Raw genomic sequence first — 13,820 nt, forward strand, 5'->3', positions numbered from 1 at the left:
GAGCTATGAGTCTACTCCTCCTCCTGCAGGGTGATATATATAGAAGAGAGCTATGAGTCTACTCCTCCTCCTGCAGGGTGATACATATAGAAGAGAGCTATGAGACTACTCCTCCTGCAGGGTGATACATATAGAAGAGAGCTATGAGACTACTCCTCCTCCTGCAGGGTGATATATATAGAAGAGAGCTATGAGTCTACTCCTCCTCCTGCAGGGTGATACATATAGAAGAGAGCTATCAGACTACTCCTCCTCCTGCAGGGTGATACATATAGAAGAGAGCTATGAGTCTACTCCTCCTCCTGCAGGGTGATATATATAGAAGAGAGCTATGAGTCTACTCCTCCTCCTGCAGGGTGATACATATAGAAGAGAGCTATGAGTCTACTCCTCCTCCTGCAGGGTGATATATATAGAAGAGAGCTATGAGTCTACTCCTCCTCCTGCAGGGTGATACATATAGAAGAGCTATGAGTCTACTCCTCCTCCTGCAGGGTGATATATATAGAAGAGAGTTATGAGACTACTCCTCCTCCTGCAGCTTGATATATATAGAAGAGAGCTATGAGACTACTCCTCCTCCTGCAGGGTGATATATATATAGAAGAGAGCTATGAGTCTACTCCTCCTCCTGCAGGGTGATACATATAGAAGAGAGCTATGAGACTACTCCTCCTCCTGCAGGGTGATATATATAGAAGAGAGCTATGAGACTACTCCTCCTCCTGCAGGGTGATACATATAGAAGAGAGCTATGAGTCTACTCCTCCTCCTGCAGGGTGATACATATAGAAGAGAGCTATGAGTCTACTCCTCCTCCTGCAGGGTGATATATATAGAAGAGAGCTATGAGACTACTCCTCCTCCTGCAGGGTGATATATATAGAAGAGAGCTATGAGTCTACTCCTCCTCCTGCGGGGTAGCAGGGACATGAGTTTGCACTAACTTCGAAGGGTGACAGTATAGACATCCTCCCCCTATAGTGTTATACAGTAGTATCAGAGTGGTCTCTATGAGGTGCCCCCCTCGCCCGTTTTTGCTTCAGGCAGTATCACTTGGGTTTAAATAAACTGTTTTAATTAAGTCTAATTAAAAAGATTGAATCTGCACTTTAACTAGCGGAACGCATTAAATCAGCTGAACGCCGGGGGTGGTGAGGCGAAGACGGGGCGGTGGGGCTAAGGTCTCCTAGCGGTTTCAGACATAATAAGTGTCTCATCTCCTCGCTTTCAGCCCCACTGTCTTCCTTCTGTCCAAATTGTCGGCTTTATTAAAGAATATCCTTCAAACTGACAGCTCAGTGGCTCCCTGTCCTGTGCCGCAAAACCAACCGCGCGGCCCTCTCGCCCCACCGCAGTCTAGCCTTTATTTTTACAGAACATATTAACCCTTCGCTTCCCATACATGTTTGTAGGGCTGCTGATTGCGGTGGGTTAGGGATGTATTAGAGTTTCAGCTACGAAAGTGCCGACCAGCGGGTGGAGAGGCGTTGTTTTTGGGCAATTTTTTGGGGGTCTATAACAAAAGATTAATCAAGATATATTTATGTTACTTGAGATAAATCTGGTCACTTGAGAGTAGGAGATGTTTGTCATATAAGTCGTCGCCATATAGGAGAGTGAGGAACTGAAATTCACCTGCAAAGCCGGGGGAGTCCGGGTTTGGTATTGGCGGTAATAATCCTGAATCTTTATCTCTCACTGAAGGTCTGCGCGGATGGTTCCCTCCATCTGGATCTTGGAAAAAGAAGATTAAGAAGAGAGAGGGGTTAATAAGGTCATGAATTTGTGACTAGAAATAATGGGTGTGTATCACTTTAAGAGCTGGCTGAATGCTGGGAGGAGAATATCACTCCAATGTAAATGAAGTTTTAAATAACGACTTACAAATATATGTAAGTGCCATCACTGTGCATATGAATAGGAGGGGACATCCAATTAAGCCCGGGACTCCAGCTGATACCTTTTATCCTCTCCGGAGTATTGTGAGGATCCTCAACCTCCTCTCAAGTATTCATAGAATAACAAAAATACCAGACTGGTAAATCCAGAATCCCGACCCCCGTAGTCTCTGCATGTTATACCACTCCTCTAGTCATCTCCAGTCACTGGCCACATCCTCATCATCTCCAGCCACTGGCCACATCCTCATCATACCTCCATCATCTCCAGTCACTGGCCACATCCTCATCATACCCCCATCATCTCCAGTCACTGGCCACATCCTCATCATACCCCAATCATCTCCAGTCACTGGCCACATCCTTATCATACCTCCATCATCTCCAGTCACTGGCCACATCCTCATCATACCTCCATCATCTCCAGTCACTGGCCACATCCTCATCATACCCCCATCATCTCCAGTCACTGGCCACATCCTTATCATACCTCCATCATCTCCAGTCACTGGCCACATTCTCATCATACCCCCATCATCTCCAGCCACTGGCCACATCCTCATCATACCCCCATCATCTCCAGTCACTGGCCACATCCTCATCATAACCCCATCATCTCCAGTCACTGGCCACATCCTCATCATCTCCAGCCACTGGCCACATCCTCATCATACCTCCATCATCTCCAGTCACTGGCCACATCCTCATCATAACCCCATCATCTCCAGTCACTGGCCACATCCTCATCATACCCCCATCATCTCCAGCCACTGGCCACATCCTCATCATAACCCCATCATCTCCAGTCACTGGCCACATCCTCATCATACCCCCATCATCTCCAGCCACTGGCCACATCCTCATCATACCCCCATCATCTCCAGTCACTGGCCACATCCTCATCATACCCCCATCATCTCCAGCCACTGGCCACAACCTTATCATAACCCCATCATCTCCAGTCACTGGCCACATCCTCATCATACCCCCATCATCTCCAGCCACTGGCCACATCCTCATCATACCCCCATCATCTCCAGTCACTGGCCACAGCCTCATCATACCTCCATCATCTCCAGTCACTGTCCACATCCTCATCATACCTCCATCATCTCCAGTCACTGGCCTTATCCTCATCATACCGCCATCATCTCCTGCCAATGGCCTTATCCTCATCATAACTCCTTCATCTCCTGCCACTGGCCTTTTCCTCATCATACCCCCATCATCTCCAGTCACTGGCCCCATCCTCATCATACCTCCATCATCTCCAGTCAATGGCCCCATCCTCATCATACCTCCATCATCTCCAGCCACTGGCCCCATCCTCATCATACCTCCATCATCTCCTGCCACTGGCTTTATCCTCATCATAACTCATTCATCTCCAGTCACTGGCCTTATCCTCATCATACCACCATCATCTCCAGCCACTGGCCCCATCCTCATCATACCTCCATCATCTCCTGCCACTGGCCTTATCCTCATCATACCTCCATCATCTCCAGTCACTGGCCCCATCTTCATCATACCTCCATCATCTCCTGCCACTGGCCTTATCCTCATCATACCTCCATCATCTCCAGTCACTGGCCTTATCCTCATCATACCTCCATCATCTCCAGTCACTGGCCTTATCCTCATCATACCTCCATCATCTCCAGTCACTGGCCTTATCCTCATCATACCCCCATCATCTCCAGCCACTGGCCAAATCCTCATCATACCCCCATCATCTCCAGCCACTGGCCTTATCCTCATCATACCTCCATCATCTCCATCATCTCCAGTCACTGGCCACATCCTCATCATACCCCCATCATCTCCAGCCACTGGCCACAACCTTATCATAACCCCATCATCTCCAGTCACTGGCCACATCCTCATCATACCCCCATCATCTCCAGCCACTGGCCACATCCTCATCATACCCCCGTCATCTCCAGTCACTGGCCACAGCCTCATCATACCTCCATCATCTCCAGTCACTGGCCTTATCCTCATCATACCGCCATCATCTCCAGTCACTGGCCTTATCCTCATCATACCGCCATCATCTCCTGCCACTGGCCTTATCCTCATCATAACTCCTTCATCTCCTGCCACTGGCCTTTTCCTCATCATACCCCCATCATCTCCAGTCACTGGCCCCATCCTCATCATACCTCCATCATCTCCAGTCAATGGCCCCATCCTCATCATACCTCCATCATCTCCAGCCACTGGCCCCATCCTCATCATACCTCCATCATCTCCTGCCACTGGCTTTATCCTCATCATAACTCATTCATCTCCAGTCACTGGCCTTATCCTCATCATACCACCATCATCTCCAGCCACTGGCCCCATCCTCATCATACCTCCATCATCTCCTGCCACTGGCCTTATCCTCATCATACCTCCATCATCTCCAGTCACTGGCCCCATCTTCATCATACCTCCATCATCTCCTGCCACTGGCCTTATCCTCATCATACCTCCATCATCTCCAGTCACTGGCCTTATCCTCATCATACCTCCATCATCTCCAGTCACTGGCCTTATCCTCATCATACCTCCATCATCTCCAGTCACTGGCCTTATCCTCATCATACCTCCATCATCTCCAGTCACTGGCCTTATCCTCATCATACCTCCATCATCTCCTGCCACTGGCCTTATCCTCATCATAACTCCTTCATCTCCAGCCACTGGCCCCATCCTCATCATACCTCCATCATCTCCAGCCACTGGCTCCATCCTCATCATACCTCCATCATCTTCAGTCACTGGCCTTATCCTCATCATACCTCAATCATCTCCAGTCACTGGCCCCATCCTCATCATACCTCCATCATCTCCAGTCACTGGCCCCATCCTCATTATACTTCCATTGTCTCCAGTCAGTAACGCCATCCTCTCAGTGATGTCTCCAGCATCCAAGTCATATCTTTATTATCTCCAGTAAATTCCCCTTTTCTCTCAGTCATCCCTCTATAAACTCAGTCTTATCTCCATCATCTCCAGTCACTGATCCCTCGATTTCTTTTACCAACACCATCTCTGGGCATTGATTCATTGACCTAAAGTCGATGATTGCCTGAGCGATCGTAAACATGCTTAGTGATCAAACGACAAATAATAAATGCTCGTTTGTTGTTGATCTCATCTTCAAACTTCATTGACTCCTCCACTTCTCTGATCATCTCTAGTTTCTGCTCTCCTCCTCTCAGTCATATCTCCATCATCTCCAATCACTGATTCCTCCGTCATCTCTGGGCATTGGTTCCTTCAATAATCTCGTCACTGTTTCCCTCCTTTTAGTCATGCCACTATTATCTCAAGTCGCTGCTCCCTTCTCCTGAGTCATACTTCTATCAACTCCGTTGACTACCCGATACTTCTCATCATCTCCAAATTCTACTCATACATTTATTATTCCCAGTCACTACTCCTTCTCAGTTATTCTTCGAGTAATTGCTCCTATCCTCTCTGTCTTACCTACTTAGCCTCTGGTCTTTGATCCCTTCACTTGGACACACCATCACCAGTGACTATTCCCTTCCTCCTACCACTATCATCTTTCTTTTAGTCAAACCTCAATCATTATTGAGTCCTTCCGTTGGACACATCTTCATCATCTTCTTAGTCTTACCTTCATCTTCCCTATCCTCTCTGTCTTACCTACATAGCCTCTGGTCCTTGATCCCATCACTTGGACACACCATCACCAGTGACTATTCCCTTCTTCCATACCACTATCATCTTTCTTTTAGTCATGCCTGAATCATCATTGAGTCCTTCCATTGGACACATCTTCATCATCTTCTCAGTCTTACCTTCATCTTCCCCATCCTCTCGAAGCACAACCCTCTCCTCCTTATCATACTATTAGCATCATCTTGGGTCACTTTTTTCTCTTTTCTTCTGCCCCCCAGTAATTAATTGACCCTTTTCTTAAGTCTAGACATGTAGTGAGATACTTACTCTGTCCAACCTTTAAAGTGACCTTCATGCCTTTGGTCTCACACACACCACCGCTGAGATTCTCCAACCCCTCCAGGGTACCATCCGAGGTGGCTGAAATGAGATGTTCAAAGTATTTACCAAATGAAGAATGGGCAAAAATAGGACACGTCTTTAATATTCTAGTTCATTTTCATTGTATATAAATACTAAAGACTATTATAAAGCGCTTCACGGAACGCGTTACATTTAAGGTCGCTGAGCACGTGTGTACATCTCTGTATATGACTCAACCTTTGTTAAAAAGCATTGTAGGCTAAACGAGCTCACTTGTTAACGAGATTTGACAGCCATCTTGGGTCCTGTTTTATTAAATCATGTCCACCACTGTCCCTTGTCACGGAAGAGAGCGACCGCAGCCAATCAGAGGCTCGGGCAATGGGGGGGGGGGGGGGCGGCGGCGAGACAGAGGGTGTAGAATGACATGCCTGTTGGGGACAGGGTTAGAAAAGGGGGAGGGTGGGAGAGCGGGGGGACATAGATATGATGAGAGAAGGGAAGGGAGAATTCAGACAGCACAGATGGGTTCTATAGGGAAAGGACTGGAAAAAGAGAGCATTGCCTGCTGGGTACCCAACAGTATAGAGAGTATAGGAAAGCTCTATAGACGAATAAAAGGAGGTGGTCATGCGTGGGCAGATGTCTCATGACAGTGAAGAACAATGGCCAGTGCCTCGTTGGTATATCTCGGATATGCACAGAAATTTTCGAGAATCCCACAATTGGCCTTCATTGCCGGTTTTCATCCAGTTTTTGAATCTTGGGGAAAAAAAGTCAAACCATGAAGGCCGGGATCAGGCAAGGCAGGTAGACTCCCTTAAGAAAGAATTTCCCACCGTGCCTTTGGTTCTACTGGTTCCACCATGACTCTGGACCTCCTGGTTCCACCATACAACCACCAGCATGGGTCCACAGATTCATACCGTAAAGCACTTTAACGTTGGATAAGCATTTGACCAAAAGTCCATCATGTAAGCCAAGACCTGACAAGACATGGACGTCTATGGACCTGACCGCTTCTAGGGACATATACAGGTATTATCTATATACAGTAGAGTAGACACTCTATAGAGGAGCGTCCTGGTGGACACATGGAAGAACAAGAAGAGAAGAAGGAGGACAGTATAGATCTGGGTGGAAGTTATGACCTGCGTAGTGGTCCCGTAGTTATTGTATGTTAGGGACGACGTTAATGTTCCCAATGGCTTGCAATTACTAGTGGATTAAGGTCCATCAGATAAATGGGGGCATCAGTAAGGAATCTACTCTATGACAAAAATGTTCCTCTTGGCAAATTCAGGGCAAGTGGCCCACCTATTGATCTTTTCTCTGTTTACGACCACTCCTGGGTGAAGAACCATGATATTGGAGGGCTTCTTGTTCCTCTGAAGGACACCTAAACATGAGAGGGCCCGGAAACATTCCACCGAGGTGGCCATTGCCAGGGCATCCTGATGATGTCCACTAGGGAAGGGCAGCGTGGAAAATTATAGAGTGACATGCGCCATTTTTTTTAAAGGGAAATACCTACTTTTTTTTTTTTTTAACTAAGTCTGACCACATTTAGAAAGGAGGGTGGTTAAGGTCTGGAACCTATTGTGATTTGTCTGTAGATGATCATTTTCCAAATTTTTCATGTGACATTGCTGTGAACCTTACACGACTGATGTGTCTTCGCTGATTAAAAAAAACCAGATAAACTAATTTACGAATGGTCCCCTCTATTACCTATGTCTTCTCGCACAATCCTCTGAGCCGTGTGGTAATTAGCAGCAGGTAAGTGAGTCTGGTGGTGATGATGAGTGTCAGAGGTAGACACTTTCCTCCCGGCCTGCTAGTCGTGTACCCCCCCACTCGATTCCTGACCTAAATGTCAGATCTTGTTATTTTCGCTCACTGGCACAGTAAACAAGAGCACCCCGGGGGGGGGGGGGGGAAGCACAGCAGAGTATGGAGGGAGAGGCTGGCAGGCGAGATATGAAGGGTGGGGAGCTACGGCACCAACGTTTTCCAGGAACGGTATGGAGAAGGACTACGGGAAGGTGACAGGAAGAGGGGGGTGTATGGAAGCCGAGGTGGAAAGTCACTTCCCTCGAAGATGGAATCATTACAGAACAAGAAGGACCAAAATGACATTGAAGATCTCAGGGTGTAGTCAACTGATCGCCAACACCCAACGAGGACCAATCATGAGTCAAGGAGATATCAGAAGAAAAGGGTGTACATACCATAGAGGCAGAACTTGCTGCTATAGAGCCGCTTGGACAGAAGGGGCTCAGATCTAGTTGGACCAGAGCTCGTGCAGAACTCCCTTCTTCAGAGGTACTGCATTCTTAACGAGCAAGGGACCTTAAAATTGGCATAAGGGGCATGGAAAGGACATAGAGGGGTCATCTGTCCTGGGTTTCAAAACCAGGTACCATAATGGGGGGCTATTTTGATCTCTGCTATTGGGCCCCCTCTCTTCTAGGTAAGTCATTGGCAGGACAACATTGATGAAGGTCTGCTAACTGTGCTTCCCACTGATTCCCAGAATGAAGAGGACATCCATTTTAACCCTCGGCCATGACTTTTTGGGTAATCACATAGATCTGGCGCTCATGGTCCCATAAACAGATTTTAGTATGACTTAATTAAATATCGTAACAAAAGCCGATAGGTTGCTGCCATTTACACCATCAGCCTTGATCTCCAGTTTCTTACCGTTACTTAAAGGACTATTAACAATTCCTATAAAATTGCTATCCCCTACAAGATCTTATGTTGTAGAATCAGTAACGCTTATTAAAATAAGGGTCTGACATTTTTAGGGGATAGTTCCATTGCAAATCTTGTAGCGGTTTACCGCGGTTTGTTGCAGTACCACTTTTCACCTTTGACATTGGCAGATTATTTCCAAAGACATCAATGCAACAGCGCCCCCCCACATCTATTAATGTTTGAAATGCAATAACTTTTGAACGGAGCATCGTCTAGACACATCTGTTTTAATCTGTAAGAAATGCGAGTTTCCTAGGGATAACGCTAATAAGGCTAAGATAATCGAACTCTGAGAGATAAAACAGTCCAGGCTAAAACTGAGACCCCAGTGTGTTATGCCTCTAGAAGGCCATGAGGGGGCGGTGCATGACAAACAGAGATTCCCTGTGTTGTGCTCCGTCCCATAGGCCCTGCACAAGGCATAACAGAGTATCAGTTTTACCCAGTCTTCCTTTAAAGCCTCAGGTCTTACCAAATGATTGTCTTTTTAGATTATACTGTATTTTTGTGGCCCTCAGAGGGTCTGTCCATTCTCCTCCCTCATACAGAAATGGAGGGGGGACCTGTTGGAAGACCATGCTAAGCTAGAAGGAAATATGAATTCAGCAGTTCAATTTTCCTGATTCTGAGCTCTGAATCCCCTGCATATACATTGGTTTAACTCATAACATTCTGTGCCTGCAGTCACCACTAGGGGGAGCCTAGCAGCTTACTGCAGACTGTGGTATTATTAGGTTCAATGAATGCAGTGAGCTCTTAGCTCCCTCTAGTGGTGGCCACAGGAAGGCAGAATTTTGTGTTTTAAATTCATGACTATGCAAGGAATTTGGAGCTCTGTATCAGAAAAAAGGATCTCCGACTCTATAAAGATATATTAAAACGATATTATTATCTATATTTAGGGCAGCATGATTGAGGGTTGCAGATTATGTGTCATCATCCCTAATAAAAGAAGTGCTCACCGATGATGTAGTAGTCCCGGTGGGATTTGAACTCATGACCCCACAGGTTGGGGCTGTACTCCTGGAATTTGATGGTAAATCGAAGGTCTTGCCCGGGGCGATCACAGGTGAGGAGGAGGTTTGGCGTCCGCAGGACAGAACACGTTACTACCTCTTCGTCCGTGCCCACCAAGTAAAGCTTATAATATTCATAGGGTGATGAGGAAAAAGGACCTCGGGGCTCAGAGCGAGGACACAACAAGTCCAACCGGTCCCCGATCTGTGGATATAACACGTATCCCTCTGCATCCTGAAACCTAGTAAGAGAGAGGAGGAGAGGTCACCAGATGATATTATTACAATATAGTTATTATCTACTAATTAATACCAGTCTAATATTGTGTCTGGCAGTCAGGGTCTAGTGCGCCAGTAGTAATAGGTCACTGTATACATATAGCTATTACATATATAATATACATATATCTTATTTACAGTTTATTAGCACTGGTGGTCACATGGCAGAACCCGTGGTCACCTGCGCCACAGATATTCATTAAATAGTTGTTAATAATTCTATTCAGCCTTCTGTTGCTGGGAAAGCTGGGTGATTGTGGCATAGTTTGTAACCCACCGTTTCCAGACTATAATATCATTAGTTTAACAGCATATTCTTGTCTTACAAGTCTTCAGAGTGGATCTACCTTCTAAAATATTTAACAGCCACAGCGCCCCAATGATAGTACAAGAATAGTGCTAGTGTAACAGAGCCAGTCACATTGTGCCCATCAGAGTCAGTCACAGTGCCCTCATAACATTAATAACCAGAGTGCCCCTATAGCATTGTCCAACACAGTGCCCCATAACATTAATAACCACAGTGCCCCTATAACAGTGTCTGCCAAGTGCCCCATAACATTCAAAAACCCAGTTCCCCATAACAGTCTGCCACAGAAGCCATAAGATGAACAACGACAGTGCTCTCATTAAAGCCTAAACACAATGCCCCTATAACAGAGCCGCCCACAGTGCCCCCATAACAATGATATTTAACAGTAAAAGCCACTCTGCTTCTATAAAAGTGCAAGCTCTAATGACCCTACAGCAGTGACAACCACAGTGCCCCGTATCAAAAACAGCCATGTTCTCCCCATAACAGTGCAACCTACAGTGCCTCTGTACCAGTGAAAACCACAGCACCCCATAACAGTGATAGCCGCAATGCCCCATAACAGGGACATCCACAGTGTCCCATAGCAATAACAGCTACAGTGCACCCAAAGTCATAGCAATAGTGTCCCCACAACAGAGAAAGCCACAGTGTCCCATAACAGTAAGAGCCAGTGTCCCATAACAGTAAAGCCACAGTACCCCATAACAGTGACAGACACAGTGCTCTTATAAAAAGAACAGCCACATTGCCCCCATAACAGTGACAGCCACGATGCTCCCATAACAGTGATAGTCACAGTGCTCCCCCTCACATTGACAGCCAAAGTGCTCCCCCATGATACTGACAGGTCCTGTACCCCCAGTGCCTCCATAACAGTAACAACCACAGTGCTCCCATAACAGTGTCATGCTAACATCCTCTTATATTTGCACACAAATGAAAATAAATTCCATCTTTTTGGGGTCTCTTCCCTGGACCCCGCACTGTGAGACGCTGCTCAGCATTCTCTGCGAGTTACAATACAGTGAGAAGAACCGCACAGTCAGTGCTGGGCCACGTTCACACACAACGATTTTGTTGAGGATTTTGCCCGTTGTATTATGAAGGGTTAAATCTGTTGGATTTTTTAGGGCACCCGTCAGCTCCTCTCATACAGTAACAATGTTGGATCCTCTGGAGGGAACCTGCAAGGTATGACATTTTCTTATATACTATGTGTTTTATTGCCTCACCTTTTACAAGACCTCTGATTTCAGTCAGTGAATGGGAACATTATTTACATTCAGAGGCTGAAAGCCTGACCTGACAGCTACTGAGGGCTTGTTACAATTGTATCCAGTCTAGGCAATCCTCTGTGAACTAAACACAGCAGCAGCACAAATCTCTCTACTGCGCTGAGGGTTTGTTACAATGTATTAGTGCAGGTAAGAGCCACAGTATGAAGTTAGAATCCAGATAGGAAAGAGATTTAATCTGCTGTGTTCAGTTCAAACAAGTCTAGCAGCTGTATTAGCAGGACTAGAATGTTCTCAATCACCAACAGCAAGCAGAGATCTTGAAAATGGTGAGAAATTGAAACAAAAAGCATCGTAAAAAGTTGCAGAACTTTTTATTCTTAAATTAATTCCTCCTCAGATCTTTGTGGGGGAAGTGAGGACCCTACTCCGGAAAAACGACTGTCCCCTCACCCAATTCACTCACCCCCCCCCCCCTCTATTGTTATGCGCAGTGGACTAGTCCAGTCAAGTGATAGGACAAAGGAATATGACAAGACAAAGGATGGGGGAGGATGTGGTAACATCTGGTCAAGGACAGTACTCCAGCATGCGACAAGTTAATATAAAGCGGTGATCTGCTCCGAGCATCAGTCCTGTGATCCACAAAAGAAAGGACATGATCTGCTCCATGTACATCCAAGACGTCATACTCTTATCGCTTATAACCCCCAATCGCTGCGTGTAAACGGCGCTTTATAATAGTCTCTGCGCGTTATAACCCAGCACAAGGAGACCGCACTCTGCTGACAGCTCCATGGTTTTTGGGGAGGAGGGGCATTTCACCCACACACCTGGCATCTGCTGATGGGCAGAGATGTGGGAAAGCTGGCAGACACTGGCGCCACACAGCTGGTAACACTGCCCACACTACTGGCAGAGGAGGACAGAGATCTCTATTATAAGTGGACGGTGGAGAAGGAGCCTAATAGAGGGTGTAGCTAAGCCGATCATGTGTGATACTGCCTGCTGAGCCGTGTATCCAAGCCGATCATGTCTGATACTACCTGCTGAGCTGTGTATCTAATCCTATCATGTGTGATACTGTCTGCTGAGCCACTGTATCTAATCCTATCATGTGTGATACTGTCTGCTGAGCCGTGTATCCAAGCCGATCATGTGTGATACTGTCTGCTGAGCCGTGTATCCAAGCCGATCATGTGTGATACTGTCTGCTGAGCCGTGTATCTAATCCTATCATGTGTGATACTGTCTGCTGAGCTGTGTATCTAATCCTGTCATGTGTGATACTGTCTGCTGAGCTGTGTATCTAATCCTATCATGTGTGATACTGTCTGCTGAGCCATGTATCTAATCCTATCATGTGTGATACTGTCTGCTGAGCCATGTATCTAATCCTATCATGTGTGATACTGTCTGCTGAGCAGTGTATCTAATTCTATCATGTGTGATACTGTCTGCTGAGCGGTGTATCTAATCCTATCATGTGTGATACTGTCTGCTGAGCTGTGTATCTAATCCTATCATGTGTGATACTGTCTGCTGAGCCGCTGTATCTAATCCTATCATGTGTGATACTGTCTGCTGAGCGGTGTATCTAATCCTATCATGTGTGATACTGTCTGCTAAGCCGTGTATCCAAGCCGATCATGTGTGATACTATCTGCTGAGCCGTGTACCTAATCCTATCATGTGTGATACTGTCTGCTGTGCCAGTGTATCTAATCCTATCATGTGTGATACTGTCTGCTGAGCCGTGTATCTAATCCTATCATGCGTGATACTGTCTGAAGAGTCGTGTATCTAATCCTATCATGTGTGATACTGTCTGCTGAGCTATGTATCTAATCCTATCATGTGTGATACGGTCTGCTGAGCCATGTATCTAATCCTATCATGTGTGATACTGTCCGCTGTGCCAGTGTATCTAATCCTATCATGTGTGATACTGTCTGCTGAGCCATGTATCTAATCCTATCATGTGTGATACTGTCCGCTGTGCCAGCATATCTAATCCTATCATGTGTGATACTGCCTGCTGAGCCACTGTATCTAATCCTATCATGTGTGATACCGTCTGCTGAGCCAGTGTATCTAATCCTATCATGTGTGATACTGTCTGCTGAGCCATGTATCTAATCCTATCATGTGTGATACTGTCTGCTGAGCCAGTGTATCTAATCCTATCATGTGTGATACTGTCTGCTGAGCCGGGTATCCAAGCCGATCATGTGTGATACTGTCTGCTGGGCCACTGTATCTAATCCTATCATGTGTGATACTGTCTGCTGGGCCACTGTATCTAATC

At 46.3% G+C, this 13,820-nt stretch overlaps 1 protein-coding gene across 1 annotated transcript in view; it reads right to left on the reverse strand.

Annotated features, from left to right (window-relative positions):
* The window catches only part of EFNB3 (ephrin B3), a 111,717-nt gene that overhangs the window by 20,645 nt on the left and 77,252 nt on the right, over positions 1 to 13,820 (reverse strand). The window contains exons 2-4 of the mRNA XM_075855534.1: positions 9,629 to 9,924; positions 5,868 to 5,960; positions 1,639 to 1,737 (exon numbers count right to left, since the gene is read on the reverse strand). Of these exons, the coding sequence (XP_075711649.1) occupies positions 1,639 to 1,737; positions 5,868 to 5,960; positions 9,629 to 9,924 (488 nt within the window). The remainder of the gene's footprint in view (positions 1 to 1,638; positions 1,738 to 5,867; positions 5,961 to 9,628; positions 9,925 to 13,820) is intronic.

Source organism: Rhinoderma darwinii, chromosome 3, assembly GCF_050947455.1.
Source record: "Rhinoderma darwinii isolate aRhiDar2 chromosome 3, aRhiDar2.hap1, whole genome shotgun sequence".
NCBI classification, from domain to species: domain Eukaryota; kingdom Metazoa; phylum Chordata; class Amphibia; order Anura; family Rhinodermatidae; genus Rhinoderma; species Rhinoderma darwinii.